Source organism: Peromyscus maniculatus, chromosome 11, assembly GCF_049852395.1.
Source record: "Peromyscus maniculatus bairdii isolate BWxNUB_F1_BW_parent chromosome 11, HU_Pman_BW_mat_3.1, whole genome shotgun sequence".
NCBI classification, from domain to species: Eukaryota; Metazoa; Chordata; class Mammalia; order Rodentia; family Cricetidae; genus Peromyscus; species Peromyscus maniculatus.
In genome coordinates, this window is record NC_134862.1 from 103,957,301 (window position 1) to 103,985,284 (window position 27,984).

Here is a 27,984-nt window from a genome sequence, read left to right on the forward strand (position 1 = left end):
ATCTTTCCTAATTATACCATAAAAGTGTGATTTTCAACTCTATTTTTTAGAAAATCTTTGGAGATATCTGTCAAGATTCTGTCCCCTCACTCCCCAAAAGTCATACAAATTTGAATAGGAACTTGCTGAAATCTTTTTGTTTTTCCTAGTCTTATTTTGTATCTTTCATCATCTTTTTTTTTAATTTAAAATGTTTCTATATTGGTCTCCACTACCCCCCACAATATATATATATATATATATATATATATATATATATATATATATTCTTTTGAATAAGGATGGAACCCAAGTCGGTGTACATGCTGGGCAAGTATTTCATTGCTGAGGCATATCCCCAACATTTTTCACTGTAAGTTTGATGGATTTTTAGCAAGGATATCCTAACATATATTCTAACTTACTATTGCTTAGATATTAGAAAATAATTGGAGTTTGAATATTTATCTTCAACTTGTGTCTTTCTTGAATCTGCTAATTCTAGGAGAGTCTCAGTTCTTTTTCATTTTTAAAATGAACTACAAATTATCTGCTATAATGTATTATTTTTCTCATTCTTTTTAGCAGTAATGATTCTTATTTCAGTTTCTTGTCATACTGCATTGGTTGGAGTGTATATGGCATGGTGTGAATTTTTGTGTGTTACAGTAAATCCTGTTTCCTGGCAGTAACAAAGCCCTGGAGTAAGGATGGAGGTGAAGGAAAAAGTGCTGTTTTCTTTTACAGTAGAATATTTTCTTATGGGAATGCAGTGAAGGGAACCTTGTAGGTAACAGCTGACATGGTTTGGACAGACTTTAGGCTGTAGAGACATGCCTTACTTATTTTGGCTACTCAAATGACTGGTTTCTTACTTACAGCTATCAGGTAGGTACCTCTGACTTACAAATCTTTTAAAACTACACATTAAAAGGACCATTTAACGTAGAGCATTTGAAAGTGGCAGAAATCATAAAGACACAAGTTTGAAGAATGAAATCACTCAATGAAGTTTTCAAAAACATTTAGGATGAACATAATAAAAAAAAGTACAAGCAACAGTTAGAGTGTGTCTGATGCCAGTTTTTAACCTCACTAATTAAAGATAAAAATAAAATCATTCCATCTATTTAATTTTACCTATCATCCTGATGGAGTATTTTTATCTATCTATCTATCTATCTATCTATCTATCTATCTATCTATCTATCATCTATCTAGCTATTATTTATTTATTTATTTATTTATTTATTTATTTATTTATTATTTTGAGCATTACACAGGTCTGTGCCAAAGTGCTTACTCATTGTGCCCAGGGTTTAGAGACAACTGCAGAGCATTTTTCATATCAGTCTGCTGTTCTCAGGATCTAATTTAACTAGGGTCATTGTCTAAGACAAATGATATTCCAGAAAGAACTGCTGTTTCTACCTGTGGTCTATGCTGTTAGTCTGTTTCATTCCTGACCAGAGAGCTCTTTGTGTGTCACTTTGAGATTGGTGGAGGGTGATTAGGGTCTGGAAAGAGCAGCTGCCCCATGTGAGCCAACAATGAAGACTTCTACACTGTTCATAAAGACTTCCATTGCAGAATACACGTGAAGTGCTGTCATCCTCTGGTGTTTCCATCACTGTCCATCCATTTCTTCCTCAGAACATTTCCTCCCAATCCACAAGCAGCAGTGCCTCCTTGTGCTCCCTGGGGTAATTTTTCTTAGACAGCACTCCTGGATCCAGAATTTCTAGCCATGGCTCCCAATATGTTAAGATTCCCTTCCTTGAATCCTCTTAGTTGAATAGTCTATTGCAGAGGTTGTAAGGGCACAGTCCCTTGTAGCTGCCATAGGTTGCGTGTTTGCTTTGGTGTCAGAAGGTTTTGAAGTACTGGTTCTAGTAGTACAGAGGTTCTCAACCTATGGGGTGTGATCCCCCTGGGATCGAATGACCCTTTCACAGGAATTGCCTAAGACCATCAGAAAACACAGATATTTTCATTATGATTCAGAACAGTAGCAAAATTATGAAGTGTGTTATGAAGCTACGAAGTAGCAAAGAAAATAATTTTATGGTTGGGAGGTCACCACAACATGACTGTATTAAAGGGTCACAGCATTGGGAAGGTTGAGAACCACTGCACTAGTGGGAGACTTCAGGCCCTACCCACAGCCCAAATTAGGAACAGGAAGGATTTTCCCTATTAACACATCCTGCAGAACTCATTTGATACTGATACCTACCTGCATCTAGTACAAGTTTCAACAGAACTGTATATGTGGCTCTCAGCCCTCCCAGCCCTCCCAGCCCTCATTTTGCAAGTTACATGATGAGCAACCAAGGTGCTAGCTCATCTTGTGTGGACCATTTAGATCTTTCTGTACAAACATTCTGTAACACTTAATTCCCCACTTACTCTAGTTCTGCTCTGCATCCTTTACTTCTGAGCATCCTGTACATGCTCAAGGATGGCAGAGATGTTTTCAAGCCTGTTTCCATATCTTAGGGCCCTTGTTAGTAGAGCATGTCTCCTCGGGTATAATTTCCATTCTCTCTGTTTCACTCTCTGCTTAATTTAGTGTTTATAGTCATGATTCCCAAGGTCATTTCTAAAATGTAAGACAACTTATCATAGTCATTTGTGCAGGGGAATTCACCAACATTTTTAAATTGTGATAAAATACACTTAACATGAAAAGTACTACCATTACAATTTCTAAATAAAACTGAGCAATGTTGAATACATTCACACTACACCTTGCTGCCAACATCTCCAGAATTCTGTGTATCTTCCTATGACCTCGTTCCTCATCCCCCCAACAACTGCTCTCCTTTCTGTCTCCATGAACATGGTTATTCTAGGTACTGATATGAGTAGATTGTGACATAAATTCCTTCCATATTAAGACTGAATAATATTCCATTATGTGTGTGTCCTTCATTCTGTCTGTCCACTCATCCATTGGTAGACACTTGAGTTTTTCCACCTTTTGGTTATTGTGAATAAAGTGGCTATGAACACTACTGTTGACATGTTTTTTGGCACCTTAATATAGATTCTTTGAGATAAATACCCAGCTGTAGAATTGTTAACTTATATGGTAATTTATTTTTGAATTTTAGAAGAACTACCATATTTTTGTTTGGTTTTGTTTTCATTCCTGGAGATTGAATCCAGACCTTTGCACATGCTGAGCAAGCTTCTATCACTGAGCTCCACTGCAGTCCCTCTCACTGTTTTTGTTTTTGATAGTGGCTACACCATTTGACATTTCTGTCAACAGTATACAGGGCTCCAGTTCCCCCACATCCTTGTCAGCACCTGCTCCCCTACACTCTCTGGTTTTTAAATACACAGCCATACTAATGCTCATGAATAATTATCTCATTATCTCATTGTAGTTTTGTTTACAGTTCCCTGGTGCTTAGTGATATTGAAAATCTTTTCATGTGCTCCTTGACCATTTGTGTATCTCTGGAGAAATATCAACTCAAGTTCTTTGTTGCAAGTATAGTTTTTGGAACCAATTTATCTATTCAGTGCCATGTCTGTTATATGTACTATTTATATCCATACAACTTGAAAAGATGAAACTGGGTAGTTTTATTACCTTTTCTAAGTTTATTTCACATTTCCTTACTTACACATTAAACTAACTTCCTTTGAGGCAGGCTGTTTCCAACCCTCTGATCATACACAGTCTCTGCCTGCCTTCCTTGCCCTCTACCCAAACACTAAAGATCAGTTCCCTTACAGAAAACATCAGTTACTGATGAAGGACTAATGAGGAAGACTGTCTATTGAAAAGAAATATTTGGAGACAATCTAACTTCCTGCCCTTCCTTAGTTTATTGCCTATTTGTTGTCTGACTTGTAACAACAGTCCTTTAATTATTCCAGTCTCTTCAATGAAGATATGGATTTTGCCAATTTAATACAGCAAAGAATGTAAGATTACTTTGAAATAGGTGGCTGCAGGGTATCTTAGGTAGGGTTTTTTATTGTCATGATAAACACCATGACCAAAAGCAACTTGGGAAGGAAAGGGTTGGAAGTCAGGGCAGGAACTCAAGGCCAAAACTGACACAGAGACCATGGAAGAGTGCTGCTTACTGGTTTGCCTGCTTCTGCTTTCTCGGCCTGCTTTCCCCAGTCTAGGACCACCACCTGCCCAGGAGTGGTACTACCCACAATGGCTTGGGCCCTCCATATTAAGAAAATGCACTACAGATTTTCCTACAGATAAATCTTATGGAGTCATTTTCAATTAAATGTCCCTCTTCCTAAATAACTTACAACTTGTGTCAAATTGACCAAAAAAAAAAAAAAAAAAAAAAGAAAGAAACAATGGGAGACAATTGATCCTAGAAACTCTAGAAACTTAGCATTGGGAAATACTTCCAAGACCCTTAGAAATGTGCCTGCCCCCTCCTCCCCACCCCGATACCTGATGTGCCTCTTTAACATGGTCAGAGGCATCACAGAATTTGAGGATGCAACTCTACAAAGGTTAGATGATATTATTTTTTTAAAAAGGAACACGTGAGCACAGATTCAGTTAGAAACTCTTAAATGTGATTCTCATGAACAAAATGGTGAGGCTGTGGCTTCTTCCTGCCCACTCTCTCATGATGTTTGTCCCTTGGGGGAGGATGTTTATCCTGGACATCCAGAGAAGCATTGTGTTTTGTTCAGGATCCACCTGCTTTTTTCCAGCCCAAACACAATTAACTGAGGCTGGTAAATTTCAGAGTAGGAGGCTGATCACTGTTATTGCCTTGAATTTAATCCAAAAAAGTAACCATGCAGTAGAGAAACTCAAGGTAGAGGCCAACCAGTTGGGGTGTTGGGCTGAACAAGTCCTTGAGTTCTTTTGTTTATTTGGTACAATAAATGCATTCTGGTTTCAAAATTACATGGCATGCACCCTCACTCTTACCACATAGGCACTTAGGAGTCTAACAGTTTAGTCAGAGGGAAATGACAACAGTAAGATGATCACAATTTGGATCTCTAGGTAATACACCAAGAACTGTGATTATTAGTAATAATAGTAACAGATGCTGTTTGTACCAATCAGAATCCTTATGTTTTAAATATTTTTATACATCACTGTTGTGGTCACCATATACCCAGTTTAGAGCTGAGGTACTTGATGATGTTGCACAGTTCATGATGACTTGAAAAGAGTCTAGAAAATTGGAGAGCAAGAATTAATGTCCAATTTGCCAAAGACAGGACTGGCTTCCTGGAAGACATGGAATTTGAGTTGAATCTTGAAGGACATGGAGCAAAACAGAGAAGGTAGAGTCTTTCCATCTTCTTTCAGCTGTAGTGAGGCTGGACAGGCTGTCACACAACAGACTTGCTTCCATGCATTTCCCTACCAGCTTTACCTGAGCACATTGGTTTATTTCTGCTAACACAATCCAGATGTTTCTTTGCTCTCTTTTGCAAGCTTACGTGTTTTGTTATAATTTTCTTATGGTAAACAGTCTTTGTAACTCAGTTTCTTTATCTATAAAATGAAAAGAATAAAAGAATTACAGTACTCGCTGTCTAGAATAGTGGGAGAGTCAAATGAATTAATATGTGAAAAGCACCTAAGACAGAGCATTGGTCATAGTAACTGGCATTTATTTTAATTGTCATATATCTATATCTATATCTATATCTATATCTATATCTATATCTATATCTATATCTATATCTAGACAATAGTTTTGATCATATGAAATTAATTCATAGCTACTCTTGTCTTCCACTTTATCCTCACATAGGGGAATCACACACACACACACACACACACACACACACACACACACACACATTTTCTTTTTTTTTTTTTTAAAGATTTATTTATTTTTATGTAGTGCTCTGTCTGCATATACTCCTGTGTGCCAGAAGAGGTCACCATCTGCATATACTCCTGTGTGCCAGAAGAGGTCACCAGATATCATTACAGGTGGTTGTGAGCCACCATGTGGTTTCTGGGATTGAACTGAGGACCTCTGGAAGAGTGCTCTTAACCTCTGGGCCATCTCTCCAGCCAGCCCCCACACATGTTTTCTGACAGTGCTTTACTATGTTTTGTTATGTTAGAATGGCTGAATATTGTCAAAGCACAGCTTCTTAGCACTGGAGAATGGGGGAAGGTCCCATTTTGTTTATCTACTTTAGATTCTGTGGGAGACCTGTCTCTTCTCTTCTTTCAGGAAACAAACATTTGAACTAAAGACTCACGAAGATTCCAGACTCATTGTGTGTAGTCTCTCTTGTAACCTGAAAAGCATGGTACCAGGGAAGGTGCTTTGCCCAGATGGAGAGGTTGTAAGGCTAGCCATGTCCTGCTGGCCTCACTCATGCCCAGTTATTTTCCTACTGCTTTCTGAAATCCCCCAAGGCCTACGGCCAATCTTGACTTTGTCTGGTGTAATCACAAAGGAGATTTTACTGCCTAAGACCTCAATAGAAGGAAAATACCCAGGCTCTTTTCCAACAGTGAAGACCTCTGGACTAAACCATGGGCAGCAGACCTGCCTCCAGGCAGGAAACCTCCAGAAGGCTCAGGTCTGATGGTAGTTACAAGCTCCAAGAGTTTTCTCCTAACAGGAATGTTGTCATGTCCATGAGGCATTTCCTCCTCTGACATCTGCCATCAAAACTGGGGAAAGTCTTGGTTTGGGTTGTCTAAGGGAGGCCACTGTGGTAGGAGGCTTTACAGTAAGTTCAGGGCAATGGGGGAGCCCATTCTGAAGGACATAGCCACGGCCTCCAATTAGTGCTGTTGCTGAGATTCAGTTGCTGAAAATGATGGGGGTTTATCTTCTGAGTTCCTAAGTCCTGTGGACCAGTCAGCAACCTAAAGGAGGACATGGGAACTTCACTATATCATTGAGAGCAGGGCTTGCTGACAATCTTGGGATAGAAAGAGGGAAGAAGCACTGGGGTACCTGTGTAGTCAATACTCATAGGCTTGTTCTCTACTCCTCACTTTTGTTGACTTTTTTCTATCATTTAGAGCTGTTGTAACCTTGAAGCATAGAATTCTTCTTAGTTATTAATTAGTATTAAACATTCACTATTGCAATGATACCATGTTTGTGGTGATTATGAATTCAGTTTGAGCAGCATGCATATATAGGCAATTATTGAATAAGAAAATATTTCCTGTTTGTATGTACACATCTTATTTCTTTCTTACTATAGTTGTTGCACATAATTTAGCAGTGGTGTTTTAAGTTGTAATTCTAGAAAGAATTTCTTGTGGAGGGCATAATAATGTGACTTGAGTCAGAATTCTTACCTTACTCTGGGTAAGGTTCAGTGTTACTAGTTATTACATCTCTTGCTTTTTATTTTCTTTTTTCTGTCTTCCCAGGATGAATTTAAGAAGGAAAAAGGAGAGGGTCTAACCCAAATACTGTGTGGGAAGGAGGGGGCTGAGGCTGATGCTGGTGCTAGTGTCTGCTCCTTGCTTCTAGCCCAGTCTGAGGTTAGGCCCGAGTGTTTGCTGATGGTCTTGGCCAATAGCACAGGTAAGGGCCACTTTGGGGGCTTGGGATTGACTAGGGCTGAGTCAATGGGGTTCATGTTAGAAGATCCTGGTTGGAACTCCTATACCTCAGCTTCAGAGACCACAGGTGCTGGGAAGAAAGGTCTGGTTGAAAATGCTCATTGGATAAAAGAGCTTCTAGGACAAGATGGGAAGATAGATCAAGATGAGCTGGACTAGCTTCTAGATTTAGCAACCCCTGTTTCTAATTCTAGAACTTTCCAGCAAACTCCAGCTTATGGAAAAGCACCAGTCTGACTTGAGAAAGGTATGTTCACAAGATAATGCATCTTAAGGGGAGCACTGGGTCAGGAGAGGAGATGGTGACCTCTTCAGGCATCCCCTTCTTTCCATCCTCTGACAGTCTGCATCAGGGAGTTGTACCCAGGGATATGGAGTGGTCTGGGCTTCTCACTAGAGGTTCTTTCTCACAAGTGACATGCTGCCATTTGTTTGTCTTTTCCTCAAGCTGGGGATCCAAAGCTTCAATAAACAAGACATTGGGAGCCACCAGAGCTATTCCCGAAAGACTCTGATTGCATTGGTCACCTCGGGAGTCCTGCTGGCCATCTTGGGTACTACTGGCTATTTCCTGATGAATCGTCGCAGTTGGAGTCCCACAGGAGAAAGGCTGGTCAGTTCTGGAGTAGGGGGGAAAGAAATGAGGAAGATAATGAATTTCTGGGGAGGTCCATGGATATCATGAAAAAGAGAGAGAGAACTACCATAAAAAATATTTCTAGTATTTTTGAGATAGGGATATGCATGCATGAAGACATTGTATCTACAAAAGAGAAGGAATAAGATGTAGTAAATGGGGAGAAGGTTAAACTGAGGCAAGCCCACTTGCTAGTCATTGTCACAGCTGATGGTTTATGTCATCTATTCATTTTGTCCTGGATAGTTCAGCTGGATAAAAGAGAATAGGCTGCTAAATTGGACATGCTTATTTGTAAACACATTGAATGCCCGGTGGGTGCCATTTTGCTTACAAGCATGGAACATATGGAATGACTATCTACTCTTGAAGTATTCTGGATAGAGGGAGGGAAAAGGCTAAAGTTTGAGTCTTGCCAGTGGCTGGTGTTTACTGGGGAGGCTCTTTTGTCCCTGAGATTGGTTTCTTATGGGGCTGGTTACTGAGCCACATTGACATGGTGTGGTGCCTCTCCTCTGTCCTTTCTCCTCCAGGAGCTGGAACCTTGATGGCTGTTGGGAAGAAAAGAGCCTGCACATGTAGCTGTACCTGCCCCCTCCTCCTACTTCCTTTGTGCTCTCCTCACAGTACCTCACAACCCTACTTACCAGATAATGCTACTTTATTTCTACACTGTCCAGGGTGAAGACCCTTATTACACGGAGAATGGTGGAGGCCAGGGCTATAGCTCAGGACCTGGGGCCTCCCCTGAGACTCAGGGAAAGGCCAGTGTGACCCGAGGGGCTCAGGAGAACGGGACCGGCCAGGCCACCTCCAGAAACGGCCATTCAGCAAGACAACATGTGGTGGCTGACACAGAACTGTGACTTGGCTGGGTGGGCAAAACTGGGTGGTATCTGGGAAGTGGCAGCTCTGCCTCTGACCTCATGCTGCCTCCAGCTCATGTCCTACCTTCTCACTTACATACACTTTAGAGACTGTTCCTAGGACTCTTCACCTATGGGGAGGCAGATAAACTTACCTCTGAACATTCAGCTCCCTGAACCCAAACTCTGACCTTTGGGTCAAGTTGTGATGGGGAGAAGCCTAGGTCTAGAGGAGCTGCCAAGGTTGGTGGCTATGTATCACTTGTCTTGGATCCTTTCTTCCTCTTCCCTTGCCTCTTTACAGAGGCTCTTGGGAAGACTAGCTTTTCTAAGCTACAACTTCCTCCCAGGAAACTTCACATTTTACTGTTACTTCTTTCTGTTTTCTTTCCCTACTGTAGGGAAACCAAGGTATTCACTGACATCTGCTCCCTTATAAGGATATAGCCAGAAAACAGTTCATCCCTTATAACTCTTCAAGACACTATGGATTTAGTCACCAACTTCTCTCTTGGTCGCCTGTTCCTGAAAATCTGTCTACAGAGGCCAGGACAACTTTCTATCTGAATCCTGGTACTGGGCTCCATGTTTTAAAGCAACAGCTCACTTGTTCTCTTGGGGTCACACAGGAATTCTCATTGGTTCATTGTAGACAGGACAGTGGAACAAGACTTTGAACTGAGCCTCTGGTTTTTATTTTTTTTTTTTATTTTTGTTTGTTTGTTTTATTTTGTTGCTAGGGATTGACCCCAGAACTCCACACATATTAGGCAAGTGCTCTACCATTGAGCTGTATCCCCAGCCCTCCTCCTTCTTATTTAGAGATAAGGTTTCATGTAGGTGACCAGGTTCGCCTTGAACTATGCAGTCTAGGTAGACCTTAAATTCTTGCTTTAGGCTTCCAAGTAGCTTGAATTACAGGCCTGAGCTACCAGGCTCAGTTGAGCTAAGCCTCCTGACCTGAGCTCTTCAGAAGAATCCTCTTGCTTTGAGGCCCCTAGTCTTCTCTAAAATCTATGACTTCCCCCACCCTCTGACTCCTGGGGGAGCTGTGGCCTCAGTCCCCTGGTAGATTCCTTTCTGTCTGTGCCTTTCCTAGCCTAAACCCCTTCAAGATTACAAGCTTCCTCTCCTGGGGTTGACCCAGGACCCCTTCTCTTATTTTTTCAGAGGGGAGAACAGGGATCCTGATTTCAATGAGGCTGGAAATAGAACTTTCCAGAGATATGAGGATTGGGTGGATTTTTTTCTGAATAAACAGTGATGAGTGAGAATAATATAATTAAAGTGATGATGAAATCTGTGCTGTGGCCCCATCATGCTGAGTGTGCTAAGTGACAGGGTGGTTTCCATATGAGGTCTGGGGAGATTGTGTGGCAGTGTGGGGGAGATCAACCAAGGAGGAGGTCAGCATACGGGAGGGACACAGCTGCCAGACAGGATGCCCAGAACTTGTGATTTTGTGAAACGTTCCCCTCCATGTTGGGAGGCAGAGAGGCTAGAAGCTTTCTATAGTGGAGAGAAGGGCAGGCTGCAGTGCATCTCAGGAGGAATGCTGGGTATTCAGAAACACCATTCTGAAAAGTGGGGCATGTAAGTGGCTGCATAAAAACATACAAAACAAAGGAAAAGATTTATGTTCTAGGCAGCCTTTGTTACCTAATCATCCTCTAACCCAGCTCATAGTATTTTTAACCAGGAACCACTATGTGAGGTCTATTCTGGAGCTGGCTGCCAGCTCCCAGATTCAGCAGCCATATGCAAGTACTTGCCCACCCCAGATTCCAGGTGACCTACCCACATGCCTCAAGTAGTGGAAGAGGGGTGCTGCTGGATTTTCAGAGGCCCCTGGGAACACCCTTAAGTGTGTCAACAGTGCATAGGGGTTAAAGGCTAAACAAAGTTTGCTTCTTCCAGTCTTATCTTGTCAAAGCCAGACATACCCCCAACCCATTTCTTTCTGGCATTTGTCTAACTTTGCTAATAGAGACTCCTCCCTAGGATTAAGGAAGCTAAGGGACAAGGCTAGACCTTGCCCAAAAGGTGGTGGCTATTTGGGGGATCAGAGAAAGGCAGGATGGTGATTGAACATAAAAGTCTAGTTAGCCGGGACTGGAGAGATGGCTCAGCAGTTAAGAGCACTGACTGCTCTTCCACAGGTCATGAGTTCAATTCCCAGCACCCAGCACCCACATGGCAGCTAATAACTGTCTGTAACTACAAGATCTGACACCTTCACACAGACATGCATACAGACAGAACACCAATGCGCATAAAAAAAAAAGTCTAGTTAGCCTCCATTTAATAGCATGTCTTGCAATGAATTACCAGTTAAGGGTCTGGCCCTGGTTAGTGGTGTCTGGAAAGTAGTTAAGGACTGGGAATGGAGTCCTTAGAAACATTAGAGGGAGAAAAGAAGCAATGGGGCCTCAGGACCATTTTACCCTGCATTTCTGAGGATGTAGGCTTTAGGGGAAAGGTGTATATGTGCTGGGGGCAGATGGATCAGTGGCTACGATGGCTGGATAGCTTATTCTAAAGGCCTCATTTGCTTCCTAAAGCATTACTTTTCCACTAGGCCTGAAAATCATGATGCAGCAATAGCACCACCTGCTGGCCCTGCTGGGTTCTCACTGTTCAGCCTCAGTACTTTATGTTTGTTAGATTTCTATCTGGTGGTGTTCTACCTGTTAACAGTTTAGTACAATTTATCTCATTCATAGCACACACACACACACACACACACACACACACACACACACACACACACACACACACACACACACAGAGAGAGAGAGAGAGAGAGAGAGAGAGAGAGAGAGAGAGAGAGAGAGAGAGAGAGAGAAACAATGGAGAGGACTTTAAATATATATTTAGTTCAACTCCCTATGTACAGCTATTCCACACTAAGGCTTTAGGAAGGATGTCCTGAATGTGAGGCTTCCTTTCATCTTAGCATCCTGCTCTTCTGCAGAGGCTTCTAGGTACCTTCAGCTGGGTGTTTCAATGCCAGTGGCATGTTTCAGAGTGAGTTCATGATTACATCTTTGCATCATTTCACAACTGTGTACTGTTCCAGGACTCAAAAGCCTAGCAGGTTCTGAGCCTAGGAACAAAAATCTTAGGAGGCTATGAGGCTCTGCATTCATTATGGTTGCACACATGGATTCTTTTGCCAGCTTTCCATCTAAGCAGATAAATGACTGTCCTTTAAGTCTGGACAAGCACACTATCCCCTTTCTATCTCTTCTAAATAAATCAATCCTATATTTCTTTATCATGGCATAAGCCCAGGTATAGGCAAACAATTTTGTGTAATAGGATACTACTCATTTCCTTATAAACCTACTCATGGCCCAATGATTTTCTATTACAATTTAGCCATTCAACAAGTTTTATCAAGTATATTCTGTGTAGTGGCTGCTCTAGAGACAGGATGAAGCAGACATTCATTGAACTTCTAGCTCTAACAGAAGAGAAAGACAGCAAAAAATACTCTAGCTCAGCAAACATACACATACATTTTTAAGTAATTTTCAGAACTATGAAAAATACATATGAGTTTATCTTTTAGTATATTCCAAGACCCTTGGTGGAGATTTAAACCTTAGCTAGTACTGAGACCTGCAGACAATCACTGTGATACTTTAAGAGTTGACCTGATAACCATGACAGCTACCAAAGGACAGAACCCCATTTGAGGAATTGCCTTCACCAGATTGGCCTGTAGGCATGTCTGTGTGGCATTTTCTTAATTGTTGATCAATATAGGAGGACAGTCCTGGGAGGTATAAGAAAGATAGCTGAACAGGAGCCTGAGAACATGGCAGTAAGAAATGTTTCCCTACAATCTGTGCTTCAGGTTCCTGTCTTGAGCTCTTGTCCTGGCTTTTCCTTGATGTAAGCCAGGTAAACTCTTTCATCTCCAAGTTGTTTTTGGTCAGTGTTTTATCACATCAACAGAGACAAAACTAGGACAGAAATGAATCGTTCTTTTTGTAGCTTTTTAATGGAACTTTTGGAGAAGCCTTCTTCATTTTGCTAGCCATGTTAGACATCACTGGCAACCAAATTGATGAAATTGTTTTACCTAAGAAGTTTGGATTCAATAAGCAAAAGAAAGCCTGCCTTGTCTTCCCTGATCACAGCTTACCAAAGATGAACACAGCACAGTGTAATTCAGAGACGACAGCATCAGCAGGTGAAGCAATCAGAGCAGCCATTCATTGATGGACTCTGGCAACTTAAGGGTCTCAGACACGAAACTATAGGCCAGCAGTTATTCTAAGCTCTAACTCATCTGAATGTCATTGGTCTTGCTCAATCAATTCACTTTCCTCTGAGCCCCAAGACTCTCCCATGGGAGGATTTCTTGAGTTACCCTAGGTTCATGAATAGAACTGCTTGGACCTGCCTGAGCTGCTTTGTGGTCAATCCATGAGGCTCTGGAGTCAGACAGCCTACAATTGGATTTAGCTCTGATATTAGCTATGTGACCTTGAGTATATTACATTTCAAAGCCCCTTACTTCTGTTTCTTCATTTATGAAAAAGGGTGAAATAATATATAAAAAGATGCTATGCTACAAATTACTGCCCTATGCCTTCATTAGGGTGGGGCAGAATTAATCCTAGAAGTACTTTGCTCATTGGTCAAAGAAAACTCTTCAGTAACATTTGGTTAAAGAGCAGACAATGGGACTGAAGTGGCTAAGAAAGCTTATTGTTCTTGTAGAGAATGTGAGTTCTGCTCCTAATACCCACATTGGATGGCTTACAATCACCTGTAACTTCAGTTCTAGGGGATCTACTGCTCTCTGGCCTCTGTAGGCATCAGCATAAGACATGGTGCACATACATTCATATAGGCACACCCAAACATCTTTAAGAGGAAGGGCAGATATAATTTTTCTCTGACCTCAGATTGAAAATAGCCTAGAGTGGAGACTTTGTCCAAAAGCTAAATTTCTTTGCATAATAATCTACTGTTTGCAGAAAGATATAGGAGGCAGTAGAGAGATGGCTGAGAATCTTAGAGAGATGGAAACATGACAGCAGCAGGGCTCAAGGTGCAGAACAGCTGGGAAGGAGTATCTTGGAGCATCAATAGAGGACTTTAGATATGGCTGCATTGGTGAACCTGTAAGTATCCTGTGCTGTGCCCTGCTTTCAGTAAAAATCTTTGTACAAATGGTCCTGTGTTCTGAAGCCTTAAAAAGAAGAAAAGACAATAGCAACACCTTCCAGAAACAGCTTGAATTCAGCTGGCCCAGGATTTCATAGGCAAACATGAATATGTCAGTCCTTTCTCCAGGAGTCCTTGGAGATCTTGGAAGAGCACACAGTTTTCACATAATTTTGTATGGGGGCTCAGGCTTTTAAAACAGACAGACAGACAGACAAACAAACAAACAAATCATGATTTAAGAAGGCTGATAAAAATCAGGTTACATAAAGATTAGATGAAAGAATGTACAAGAAGCAATTAGCTCGGAACATAGACCTTGATTGATAAGCACTCAACTAAAGGCCTTTATTATTTTGATTTATTATTCATTTCCTCCTATTTTCATCCCTTGGAACATCAAGGCTTCATAATATACTCATAAATTATGCTACTCATTTATTCTACTAGCATTCATCAAATTATCTTCCTATGTATGAGGTATATTTAACAGCTACTGAGGGCTTAGTATGTCCTAAGTACTAGACAAAATTTACTTCATTGGATCCTCAGATGAACCTTAGGGAGAGACAAATGGATTCCCACTTGTTACACAACTCTTCTTGAGGAGACTTGAATAAACATGTCTTCACCCCAGATAGGGCAACCAATGACGGGCCAAAAAAGCAATTCCATTCAGCTTGGTGAACCAATGAGTTTATTGGGCTTGAGTATAGGAACATGAGTGAAGGGTCACTTACATGCTACTCATGGGTGATTCACAAAGGTCTCCATCACCAAAAAGCCCCATCACACCACAGATGACAACTAGTGAGTGCTACTTTACTGGAATCCTACATTCTCTAGCATCTCCCCAAACCACATGAAGCTGGAGCAAGATTACACGAAACTTGGGGTAGGACAAGACTGCATGGCTAGAATTGAAATTGAAGGTCCATTGATCCTCCCCACCCACCCACCTGGAAGGAAGGCCTGATCTTGTGAGGGTCAATTGTGAATGATTATAGCTGTTCTGACTTCAAGATGGCAATGGCCATGTCATCCCCAAAAGATAAAGAGTTCCACAGCAACATTTTACAAGTGGGAAAACTGAGGCATAGTGAAGTGAAGGGACTTATTTTAGATCCTCTGGACAGCCAATGAGGAAGCTAAGATTGAAATCCAGGCTACTGAATGTCAATATATGCTTTTAAGGCCCATAATAGGCTGGTTCTGAAAGACAAAGCTGGTAGGCTATAACCATTGGTGGAAGGGGCCATGAGGACAGGGCCTTTAAGAAGCAAGCATGTAAAAGTAGCTGGATTTTCACAGTTCCTACAGTTCTTAATGGCATGAGAAATGGTGACATCAGCACTTCTGCCAGAGCTGCCTGTCAGCTGAATTGACTCTTCTATACTGCTTGAGCACACTATAGCAAAGGAAAGGAAGGGAATGAAGAAAAGGGATTGATTGAAGTTGTCAATAGCTAGAAGTTGACTAGTTTACCTTAATGTAGCACAACAGCAATAAATAAATTAATCACTTGAGGGTAGGGAATGACTTTCCTATACTCAGTTATTAAAGGCTTGTATCACTAATTAGTCTATTAGTTGGAACTGTTCCCTCCCTTCCACATGTTATCAGCCTTCCAAAGCAGGGAAAACCCAGCCTTCAGGGCAGAAAATAGGAGAAAAAAAGATGCAGCAGATACAAACAGCTGGGCTTCTGTGTGTTTTAAAAGCACAGCTCTTAGTGCCTGGGGCAAATCCACCTGCTACAAGGAAAGGAACATTTATCAAAAACCAAAGGGCTGTTGTCTTTGTTGAACAGAAAGGGAAAAAAAACCGATTTAATCTTTAAAGAAAAATAAAACACCATAATCATAAGAGGACCCATGAAAGATAGTTCCACTGGGTGTTTCCTGGAGCTCAAGACAGACAGACAGACACACACACACACACACAAATTCTGTGCAAAGTTGGCATCAGAAGATTCATCAGCAGAGAGGGGTTCTCTGCCCGATGCTCAAGTGCACTCATCTTAAGGAACTTATGTGTATAGAGTTCTTACTAAATGCCTGATGCCATTTCTGTCCTTAATATTTATAATGCCTTGTTTGATGAATTCATTGATATTTTCAAAGTACCTTCCAGTTGTTTCTGGGAATTCCCAGAAAGAAGCCTCAGATGAGCCCTGACCCTAACTGTGGTCAGTAAGAAAACTACTTTGCTCTTGCTCTCATGTTTTTGCAATCACTGGTGCAGGCCTCCTGCCTACCAAGATCTTGGGTAAGCCTCTCATCAAATTCCTTCTATGTGAGAGTGTGGTAATGCACACCTACGTACCTAAACTTGGGAGGCTGAGGCAGGAGAACTGCAAGTTTGAAGCCAAACTGGGCTGCATAGAGAGATTCTGTCTTAAAAAAAAAAAAAAAAAAAAAAAAAAAAACACTTTTGCATAACAGATAAGTTTACAGCTTTAGGCAACAGCCATTAACATAGCTAACATTACTGCATATGACTCACAAGTCATTATTGAACAGTTCCAAAAAGCTCTGAGCCTCAAAGCTGTTTCCATATCTCTGTGAAAGGAACACTAGAAGAGAATAACAGCCTTCATACTCCTTCTGTGCTTTTCAGGCTCCTAAGCGCCCCTCTGTCCTCTGCCTAGTTGATAAACAGACGTTCTATGAGCATAAAAACCATCAGACACAGGGTAGGATTTTGGGGCAGGTGTTTCCACTAGCAATAGCCCACCAACAGCTGTTTTATCATCTTGCTTAATTCACATAACAGCTATGTGCTGGGATATTATCAATCCCATTTTACAGAATGGAGAAATGGAGGTTCAGAGAGGTTAGTTTGGCCAGATGTCTGCAAGCCATAACAAAACATTTAATAAGAGTTTGATAGCTGTTTGGTGATGAGCACAAGTGTAAATATGGAGAAAACAGCCCCCAGCTGCTGGTAATCTTGGAGCCTGAAAGTGTCCAGTGTCATATAAAGATCATCTATCAATTGAGATTATCCTATTAGGATGCAAAGGAGGACAAAAATTCAAGTATATGGTTAGCCTCAAGGTCAACTACTCTTCAGCCCATTTCTTCCTATTCTGAAGTTTTCCCAACCAAACTACCTTATACATCAAAAATCCTTCAGAAGTTCTGTGTCTCCATTTGTTAGCTACATGACTATGACATATGTGCCCAAACATTGCTTCCTCCTCTAGAGCTGGAAGGGAGGAGCAGGTTGGGGGTTGTTGGTGGTAGAAAATACCTAGACTTGAAATGCAACCTCAAACTTCTGTTGCCTGGTGACTAGCTAGGTAACCTATGGAAAATGGTGTTCCATTGATTCACTTCAGTTTCCTCATATGAAAATTCCTCAGCTGTCAAATGAAAATGTTACTGCAAGGATCAAGTGAAGTGATATAACATAACTGGCTAATATATAGATGGAGAAGGTTTTAAAATTGTAAAGTACCACATATATTTAAGAGCAATCCTGGGTGTTATCATTCCCATTTTCAGTTAAGGAAATTGAAGACTCAGGTTGAAATCATTTGAAAATGGTGAGTGGTGCTAGTATTTAAAATCTGCCTTCTGTCTTCTAGCCAGGTGTGGTGTTACACACTAGTATTCCTAGCACTCAGAAGACTGAGGCAGGATTGTGAGTTTGAGGTCTGCTTGGGCTACACAGTGAGACATTATCACAATAAACAAAAAATCAAACAGAACAAAACAAGCCTGATCTTACCGAATTTCAGAGTACTACTATATTTGCCCCAGGGTCTCTTATCTGGGGTGTGTGTTATAGTCTACCTTTCATTTATTTAATTGGAATGTTCATGCTTCTACATAACATCAGATATTGTGCTAGGCATGGAGAACACTGGTGCAGAGGTATCACCAAGGCAGGGAAAGCAGATGTCACAGAAGTAAATATCGGTCTTGAGGGACTAATGCCACAAAAAGAATGGACTCAGAACAGAGACCCAAGAGAAGGCAAAGGGGATAGCCTTTGAAGTTGAGTAGGGTGTAGCAGGGAGAGTGTTCACTATTGAGTGGGAAGGAGGCTGCTGTTTAGTATGAAGGAAAGTACCAAGAGGGGAGGCTGGGGACACAGTTAAGGAGATCTTTGAAGCCTAGTGAGCCAAGTGAAGAGGTTTGGCTCTCATGTGGTTTTAAGCAGAGAAGAGATTGATACTTTCAGAGACCCTTCAGTCTGAAATGTTGTCTTTCTTCTGAGCTGCTATAATAGAAAACTATTGACTGGATAGATTACATAACAGGTGCTTATTTCTCATAGTTATGAAGGCTGAGGAGCCCAAGATCAGTATGCTTTCAAAGTTTGTTTCTGGTAAAGGTTGGCCTCTGTTTTTGCAGGTTTCTTTCTTCCTTCCTTCCTTCCTTCCTTCCTTCCTTCCTTCCTTCCTTCCTTCCTTCCTTCCTTTCTTTCTTTCTTTCTTTCTTTCTTTCTTTCTTTCTTTCTTTCTTTCTTTTTAAAATTCTGTCCTCTTGGTTTTGCTTCAAGTGGTAGAGAGCAGTGAGAATGAGCAATTTCCCTGGTGTATTCTTTTATATTTTTCTATATATATAGCCTAGGCCAGTCAGGAACTCATGATGTTCCTGCTGCAGACTCTAAAGTACTGAGATTGCATTTGTGTGTAGCTTGCACTCTGCAAATGCCCCTTCTTTAAATACATACATTCCATTCACAAAAGTTTCACTTTTATGTCCTAACTATATCCCAAATGTTCTACCTCCTGATACTATTTCATTGGATCTCTGGATTTGAAAATAATTTTTAAGAGGACACACATACAGCCCACAGCAATTGTGGGCCTGGATCTGAGCCTGGTGAGGCTGGAAGAAGAAAGTGTAGCTGAGGTGGAGACAAATGTGGAAACTCTCTCTCTCTCTCTCTCTCTCTCTCTCTCTCTCTCTCTCTCTCTCTCTCTCACACACACACACACACACACACACACACACACACACACACACACACACACAAAATGGTTCTGAGCTGGGAATAAAGAGGAAGAGGACCTCTGAAGTTTGATTTAGAAAGTAGAGTATGAATAGCATGTGTTACGGAGTTATTTCCATACTGCAACATACCCTCCTGGAGGCAGTCTTCTTACGACTCAGGAAGCAAACTAAATGTATAAGGTTCAAAACTGAGGAGTCTCAAAAAGCTCCTGAAATTTACAAGTCACAAGGCCCCACCTTAAGGTACACAATATTTTGGGGAACACAATACCACCACATTTCCTTTCTTTTTGTCTAAAATTAAAGAAATAACTAATACAAGAAAAACTATCCAATAAGTATATACAATATATACAGCTAAAAATTACATTAATGATGTCTAGTCCATTAACATTTGACAGATTCAGATAAAAACTCCATTATATATATTAACAATGTCCAGTCCAGTAACATCTGATAAACTCAGACCAAAAAATTTTCATTACTTATTTAAAATTTCATTCTTATTTAAAATAAGTAATTCCTTTTTAAAAGTAGCAACAGCTTCGGAGAGAAGATAGTCTGAGCTGTCTATACATAGGTCAGGAAGTTCCACAACTGCAGATTTCATGAATTGTCACTCATGATGGGAATTGGGCTTTTCAGTCATGCAGCCTCAGTTATCCATGTTCCTATAAGGCACCCCAATAAATTCACTGGTTCACTAAGTTAAACTTGATTGGAATAGTTTCTTTGGCTGTCATGGATTGGTTTATTCATATCTCCCAGGAAAAGTCACAAAACATAGTGATTGGCTGGAGGGAGTGAAAATCTTTGGTGACATTCTGGTTTCTTCTATCAGGTGCAATGGGTAGGGGGTGGTGCCCCTTATTGGACTCACGGACACTAGTGGTGGAATAAATAACTGCTGCTTGGCAGGTGCATTCTGCATGAACTTGTATCCTAACTCATCTAGCAACCACTGAATTGAGGCTGCTTTGTGCAGAAGAAAAAGAAATGAGAAGATCTTGCCATCTTAAGGACTCTGTTTTCCAGCCATGGAGTTATACCTGGGAGACTATATATTGCTGTTGGAGCAACCAAAGAGAAGTAGGGTACAGTTTCCTCTGGGTATCTCACTGCTAGCTACCACTTGGATTTCCCTCAATTCCTTCACTTTGAATATTTATAAACTATTGTCAAATAAATGAACTATGTAAATTACCTTAGTTGCAGAAGGAAAAGACTGATCTTAAAAGAGTTTACAGTCAACTACAGAAACATCAACATGTGTATGTATATCTAACAGTGGTTAAAAAGCAGAATGTGATGCCAGAAAATCAAGGAGAAAGAGGCTTTTGTGCTAGCCTTTAAGGAAAGGAGAAGGAGGAGGGTGTGTATGATCAGAAGTAGAGGCGGCTAGACTGGCCAGAAACTAGGCCCCTCTACAATCTGTCGGTCTACGCTCTGCCTCCACTCCCCATCGCTGGGACTACAAAAAGATATTTTTATAGGCAGAAACATGAGCTCAGAGACTGGTGAAGATGTCCCAGAAAGACAGCAAAGTGGCAGTTTCAGGAACTGCCAACTGGCTTACCTGCCACAGGCACCCACAGAGGTCTGAAGTTGGCGGTCACGACACTGAGAAGCTAAAAATATCCTGAAATAGCATGCAAAACTCTGCTTCTGTGTGAGTGAGCATTTTTTCTGTAGAGAGGGCCCCCAGTTCTTCTCCAATTTCCTACTGGTCTAAGTTAGAAAACTGTCAAGAAAACATCCCCTGAATAAGAATTTACAGGTACACGAAAGCATAGTCTTTTTCGACCGAGCTCCAGGAGTGACCTAGATGTACACCTGTGAATCTACCTTAGTTGCCTGAGCCCGACCCACATCTCCTACTCTTTACCTTACAAGAGGTGTCATGAGAGAGAAACTTGGGAAGAGAAGGTCAGAGAAACCAGGACTAGTGAAGAAAGGTTAGCTTGGAGCCGCCCTCAGATTAGGGCGGGCCTATTGGCGGCGAGAATGTGATTGGCTGGCTGGTCAGATCCTCTGCGGCATTTCGCACGGATGGGCGGAGGCGACCGCGTTCCCGGCAGGCGCAGCGCCGGACTTGGCCGCAGGGTGGCGCGGCGCGGGCGCGGAGCGTGGGAAGGGCGGGCGGAGCTGAGTCCGCAGCGTTGCGCCTCCCGCGGGTTGCTGCGCCGCGGGGCTGCGATTGCTGTGCTGCGCCGGAAGCCGCGGGCCGCCCAGGTAGGAGCTGCGGGGCGGGATGAGCCAGGCAGGCCGCGCGTCGCCCCTGCGTGCCCGGCCAGGCCGCGCTTACCCCTCCGTTGCCGCCTCGCAGGCAGGCGGTCGCGGACGGCGGTCTGGGCGGTGCAGGCCTGAGGGGCCGCAGCCCCGGGCTCACGAACCTGAACTGCGCCCTGCAACTCAGCTTCCCTGTAGGCGGCGAGCGTGGTGCTACGCAGGGGTGCGGCGACTTGGGAGAGGCTTCGGGGGAGGGAAGCAGAGACAGGTGGTTGAGGGGGCGAGGGACGGCGCAGCCTGTTTGAGATGTGGGAGCTTGCTCCTTTTAGCTCTTCAGAGGCATGGAGGTGCATGAGGGAAGGCCAGGGTGTATGTAGCTTGGGACTCGCAGGTGCAGCCAGAGGAGATGCCACCGGGCAGGTTCTGTGCGGTTCCCCTTCCCCATTAATAACGTGGGTGTGGTAGTGACGATGGGAGACTTGGATGGAGCGCTGAACTGGCCAGCTGCGCCCCCCTGGCCGGTGTGCATAGTCACCAGCCACAGACGCCTGCGCCGCTGAGAGGGGCGGAGGAGGAGGAGGAGGAGGAGCAAGCCCTCTGGGTAGCTGCTCTAGCAACCTAGGCAGCTGCAGGGATGGGGCAGATAGAGTCAAGAGTTGTGGATAGCTCTACGTGCTGCACCTTAAGTTCCTAGGTGGTGGGTCATCTTCCTTATGGGGAAGTGAGGCTATAGGGAAACAGGGTGAATATACTCAGGACTCCTTCGTAGCTTTGTTTGTAGTCAGGGATGGGATTTGGCACTTGACAAATATGCTTTTATTATTTTTTTTTCAATTTCACTTTTGGCGTAATTTGTTTTTTGTTTTGTTTTCTGGTTTGTTTGTTTGTTTGTTTTTTTAGAGAAACAGCAAGTGACACAGCAGAGGACAACTGGCCCAACCAAACCTGTTGCTGCTGCAGTGCTTGTTATGTCAAAATAGAGGGGTCTCTGGACCTTACCCCTCCCTTGCCAAGGCTCCTGGGTGTCCTTCTGCCAGGCTGTACAGAGTCTGTCTTTAGCCAGGGTGGTGTTGGTGTTGTGGTCCCCACCTGCCACCCAGCAGGGGAAGAATGCCAGAGCCAGGCAAGTCTCTCTGTCCTCTTAGGTGGAAGGAGCAGGTATAGGCAGGGCTGAGGCAGCAAGGGCCTGGCTTTCTTTGGCACTGGTGGCAAGAGAGTGTGTGCCAGCCCCTTGGGCTGGTTTCCACTCCTGCCCTGCCTCTGGCATTGGATAGCTACGTTGGTGCTATTGGGGCCGTCATGTTATATAACACTTATATAACCTCCCAAGGTGATAGCTTTCTCTGTCTGAGGTCATGCCGATAGGGTATAGATGTCTATGTAGGAAAAAGGATCTGTGGTTTTTGGATGGACCTTTTCTCCCAGCTCATCCCCAGCCAGGATTCTTTTGATGATTTTGGAACAGGAGAGGTTTAACTGGATAGGTACCCAGTACACTCCAGCAATTCAGTACTGAGGAAGGTGCTGGCTGGGCAGTTTTCTCCATTTTGTAATTTTATTTCTCCTAGCTGAGTGGATTGTTTGGTAGTGTGGATGCCATTCTTGAGCTTTGAGTCCAGCTGTTGGTTTTGGAGCTACCTGGCATGGCAGGTGGGTGTGGTGAGATAACCCCTAAGATGTGGAACACATGGTACATTGTGCTTGATAGTGAGGATCAGCTCTGCCCTTGAGGTTTTGAGCAACAGAGTGCAATGGTGATACTGGCATTATAAGACATTTAGAGCAGACCTAGGGGACAAGAGGTGGTCAGGGAAGGGTGTACAGGGAAGCGGATTAGACAGCAAAGATAAACATGGTGTTCTTTTACTGTACTCTCCACTGGGCTGTCCATGGTTACCAGGGCAACAGAAGCAGTGGTGAAATCATGCTTTTCCTTCAGTGGAAAAATCTGGTCCCTCCTCCAACTCCTCCTCCCCCTCTCCCTCCTCCTCCTCCTCCTCTTCCTTCTCTTCTTCCTCGTCCTCCGCTTTCAATTGTCTGCCAACCCTGCCCATTAGGAGGGCAATGCTCTTAGGCACCAAAGACTCCAGCATACCCTCTTAATGCCCTTCATTGTCCGTTTTTTATCATCTCCCCCTTTCCTGCATCTCTTAGCTCCCCCTAAAGCTCCACAGTTGGCAGTTGCGTGGGAGTTGGAATACATGGAGGGGGCAGGGCATCGACGTCATCACTGGGCAAGGTTAGCCAAGCGTGGGCAGAGATGTGATGCAGCAATGACAGGAACATGGAGAGGGTCAGGCATTGATCGGCTTGGCTCTTCAAGCCAGAGGTTGTTTTCAGAATGGCAGATAGGTAGGAGCGGGGAGTGAGATGGTAGAGGCGTCTGCAGATTGCGCTGCTCTGGGCTCAGTGTGGGAAGTAATGACAAGCCTCACGATGAAAATCAGGGTTCACTCAATTATTGTGCGCCCCTTAAATTAGGTAAGGTTCTGGAAGCTTGGAAGCCAGAGAGGTAGCAGTGAGCCTTGACCTTGAAAAGAATGTATGCATGGGAGGAGGATGAGTAAGCATATGGGGTAAAATCCTATATCTACATCATGGTAAGCCTGGCATGGGGTGGGGGAGGTGGTACAGGCAGAAGACAGCTAAGGTACCAGACTGGAGGTGGGAGTTAGTGTGAAGCCTGTGGGAATAGAAGGGAGAGACAGGTCAGACAGCCGTTTTGGCTTGGGGACAGGACATGGAGAAGGAAGGTGCTAAAATTTTGAGCCTTAATGGTTGCTGGAAATAGGAAAGTTAGTATTCAAACTTTTTCAAGGGAGACACATTTGATTTGTTTTTAGATATCTTTGGGATGACATTGGGATATCAGTATAGAAATATTTATGGTCAGATTTACCAAGTGTGTGAGTCAGTTCTAGGAAGAGCTTGAAAGTACAGGTGTATGCCTTGTTCTTGTTTTTTATCCCAAGACCCTTTCAGACTCCTGGGCTAGCTTCTGTCAACCATCTACATCTTCTATCATACCATATCTATTTTTAAAATGTAGATTTTTGTTTACACTTTCTTCTTTTTAGTAGCCATGTCTGAGTAATATAAAACTGACACATGCAGACACACTTCCTTCCCTATATTGGCCTTTGCCATTCACTCAGAGCAGTGGTTCTCAACCTGTGGGTTGTAACCCATTTGAGGGGTCAACTGACACTTTCACAGGGGATGCGTAAGACCATTGGAAAACAGATTTTTTTATGATTCATAACAGTAGGAAAATTACAGTTATGAAGTAGCAACATAAATAATTTTATGGTTGGAGGTCACCACAACATGAGGAACTGTATTAAATAGTCACAGCATTAGGAAGCTTGAGAAGCACTGACTTAAAGGCTCAGGAAGTGCTGTTGACACGCTTTCTTTCTGTCTAACATTTGCTGAATAGGAGTACAGAGTCAGGGTCAAGCTCCCAGAAATGATGTCTAGATCCATTTCTACTTTTGCTTACGTTTCTGATTCCAGGTTGGTTTTCAGAATAAACAGACTGGACTTTTTTAGTGCCTTATAGTGCAAGTAGCAGAAATGGAAACCTGAATCTCATAGTAGGGGTACATAGCTACATGATGGCCTCTGTTCCTCTCTGAAACATGAAATGCTAAAAGAGCAGATCCTAGTGAACAAAACTATGGCCTATAGACCAGGTGCTTATTTCTGTACTTTATTGGATCTTAGAAATGCCTGTTGCTTATGTATTACCACAATGACATGGTCAAGTAGGTACAAGAGCTGTATGACCTGCAAGCTTGAAATATTTACCATCTTATCCTTTAAGACATTAAAGATAAAAATTTGCCAACCTTGCCATAGGCTACCATGAGAGCACAAGTCTTCACTGGGAATTCTTGCTAGAACTGGTTCAGACCTCAAAGGTTCTTGAACATTGTGTATTAGATATTTACAGTCACCTCATGAGAAGAAAGTAGATGGTCAGAATAATTCTGTATTGGGAAACTCCTTTCTTTCCAAGCCGTTTCTGTGGAGCCTGGAAGGTACCCCACTCTGTTTTGAGACCTGGAGTCTAGAGTTCCTGAGCAGAGCTGGATTGTGGCCATGGTTTGACAAGTTGTTGTGCCTGATCCTCAGGTGTGTGCAGAGGAGCTAGACTGACCCCAACCAATCTTGGGGTAGATGAAGGGAGACTAATGAGTTCTTTAGTGTCCTGCAGGATATTTTCTGGTAGTTTTGCTTTGCCCTCCCAAGGGTGCTAGTCTAGAGATTTGTCTGCAAGCAGCCTGTTTGTCTTGTGTGATGATGGTGCCCATCCATACTGTTAGAACAAGGCCTAGGCTTGGGATTGTGGGAGGTGCTGTCTCTCATCTTGGGACTGGAATCAGCCCCTAGGTTTCTTACAGTTCAACTTTCTGGAGCCCTTTTGTTTCCTGATTCCCTCCTTGTTGACTTGGTCCTCAGCCTGGAGTCTTAGTAAAAAACCCCTAGCTGGTAATGGGACTGATTTAAGACTTGGTGCTATGAGCTAGCAGCAGCACAACAGCTGGAGAAATTTGTTTGGTTTAGGGTCGAGATAGAAACTGAAAGAGACTGGTGGCAAGAGGAAACCATATGCTCTAATCAGTGGGGATAGAAGGGGTAGCAGGTTTGTTCCCATTACAGATGGGAGGGAGAAAGAATAAGGTGTCAGTAGGAGGAGGGAACAAAGGATCCAGAATAGCAAAGAGAGTCGCCAACCACACCCAGAGTTGCTTTTAACTGGTAGTGGTGAGACTGACTCCAGGAGTTTCCTCTTCACCTCCTGATACTTCAAAAGGCCTCATCAAATACCCTTTCTACCTTTCATTTGTAGAATTAGGATGACCCCATACTATAGAGGTTTAAGTACTGTTGAGACAAATGCATTGACTTGAGTTATTGATTTCATTGTCTGGATATTTATTAAGGATCTGTGTTGGGCAGTATGTGAAGTTCTGAGGAGATAGGGAAGTAAAGCACTTACATTCTGGTCTGGAAGATTCATGGACAATTTGGATACCATTTGTATGGTGGTTTGAATAGGCATGGCCCCCATAGACTCATGTGTTTGAATGCTTGGCCCATAGGGAGTGGCACTATTAGGAGGTGTGGCCTTGTTGGGGGAAGTGTGTCACTGTGGAGGCAGGCTTTGAGGTCTGTTATATATGCTCAAGCTAGGCCTAGTGACACAGACTCCTTCTGCTGCCTACAGATCAAGATGTAGAACTCTCAACTCCTTCTCCAGCACCATGTCTGCCTGCACACTGCCATGCTTCCTGCCATGATGATAATGGACTAAACCTCTAAAACTGTAAGCCAGCCCCAATTAATTGTTTTCCTTTATAAGAGTTGCTGTGGTCACAGAAACCCTAACTAAGACAGAAGTTGGTATCAGGAGTGGGATATTGTTGTGATAAGCTTGACCATGTTTTTGGGACTTTGGGTTAGGAAAGCAGTAGAATGCTTTAAATGCTGCTTAATAGGCCATACTAGTAGGGACATGGAAGACAGTTGTGCTGAGGGTGATTTGAGCTGAGAAATCCTGGCTCAAGAGGCTTCAGAGGAGAATAATTTTAGTATGTTACCTAGAAATCCTTCTTGTGATATTTTGGTGAAGAATGTAGCTGCTTTTTGCCCTTGTCTGAAAAGTTTGAGGCTAAAGTGAAGAGTTTTGGATTAATTGCATTGGCAAAGGAAATCTCAAAGAAGCCTAATATTGACTCTGTCCTGTGGTTATTAGTGTTTGCTCTTGTGAAGATTTATAATGAAAAGGGGCGAGCTGAGCAAGTGAAAATACAAGATGTACAGATTGAGGAGAAAAGGGGCACCAGAAAGCGGAATGGATCTAAGTCCTGTGTTCAAGGAGATAAACAGATAAAGAAATGGAATAAATGGAGTGAGGACCTCAGGGCAAGACCCCACCCAGTTAAACTTCCAATTTGTGAAAAGGAATTAAAGAAACACTTAGGTCCAGGCATGGTGGACCTAACCTCAGTACTCAGACCTTTAATCCCAGTACTCAGAAGGCAGAGGCAGGTGGCTCTCTGAGTTTGAGGCCAGCCTGATCTACAGATAGAGTTTTAGGACAGCCAAGCTTAGGCAGTGAAGGAAACCATCAAACCAGATGGTCAGTAAAGATTTTTGAAAGAGGGGGCCATGTTCCAACCCCAACAAGCAGCAGAACTTGGCAGCTTCAGCCATGTGGTTCTGGCTTTAGAATCAAGGTTAGAAGAAAGGGGTTATGGGATCTCAGCTACAAAGGAAAGCCACTGAGGCCAGGCATGTGTCAGGGATGTCCCTGCATGGAGACCTAGAGAGGCCATTGTGTGAAGCTGTGAAGATGAAGCCTGGATGGCCTTGGAGACCCCATTATGTTGGAGATGCCAGAGCTGTGGGATATCTGCCAAGGAAAGCTGCTAATGGAATGGAACCAGTCCAGAGAAAGAAGTGTGTTGCAGTCAACAAAGCTGAAAGGAATTGGCGAGCTGAAGAGCATTTTGACATCAGACATGGAGGTATAGAGTTTGGA

General features: G+C 42.9%; 2 protein-coding genes and 1 long non-coding RNA gene across 8 annotated transcripts in view; 2 read left to right on the forward strand and 1 right to left on the reverse strand.

The window, feature by feature from the left end:
* Window positions 1-10,355, forward strand: part of Cd34 (CD34 molecule) — a 23,326-nt gene extending 12,971 nt beyond the window's left edge. The window contains exons 5-8 of one of the 2 annotated variants that reach the window (XM_006986756.4): window positions 7,355-7,511; window positions 7,744-7,796; window positions 7,998-8,162; window positions 8,720-10,355. In XM_006986756.4, coding sequence (XP_006986818.1) covers window positions 7,355-7,511; window positions 7,744-7,796; window positions 7,998-8,162; window positions 8,720-8,734 — 390 coding nt within the window. In that variant the 3' untranslated portion in view covers window positions 8,735-10,355. The remainder of the gene's footprint in view (window positions 1-7,354; window positions 7,512-7,743; window positions 7,797-7,997; window positions 8,163-8,719) is intronic. The other variant, XM_006986755.4, reaches the window with a different exon arrangement.
* Window positions 1,151-22,339, reverse strand: LOC143267892 (uncharacterized). 4 transcript variants are annotated; one of them, XM_076548311.1, is made up of 4 exons: window positions 21,091-22,339; window positions 20,782-20,825; window positions 8,078-8,169; window positions 1,151-5,491 (listed from the first exon to the last, which is right to left on the reverse strand). In XM_076548311.1, the coding sequence occupies exon 1, from the start codon at window positions 21,785-21,787 to the stop codon at window positions 21,179-21,181; it is 609 nt and encodes a 202-aa protein (XP_076404426.1). In that variant the 5' UTR covers window positions 21,788-22,339; the 3' UTR covers window positions 1,151-5,491; window positions 8,078-8,169; window positions 20,782-20,825; window positions 21,091-21,178. The 4 variants fall into 4 exon arrangements, with proteins under 4 accessions (XP_076404426.1, XP_076404424.1, XP_076404428.1 ...); XM_076548309.1 differs by having other exon boundaries at window positions 20,782-20,844; XM_076548313.1 differs by having other exon boundaries at window positions 7,280-8,169; window positions 20,782-20,844.
* The window catches only part of LOC107402435 (uncharacterized), a 51,219-nt gene continuing 44,566 nt past the window's right edge, over window positions 21,332-27,984 (forward strand). For both annotated transcript variants that reach the window (XR_013043552.1, XR_013043553.1), the window contains exons 1-2: window positions 21,332-21,437; window positions 22,335-27,970. This is a non-coding gene — a long non-coding RNA (uncharacterized LOC107402435). The remainder of the gene's footprint in view (window positions 21,438-22,334; window positions 27,971-27,984) is intronic.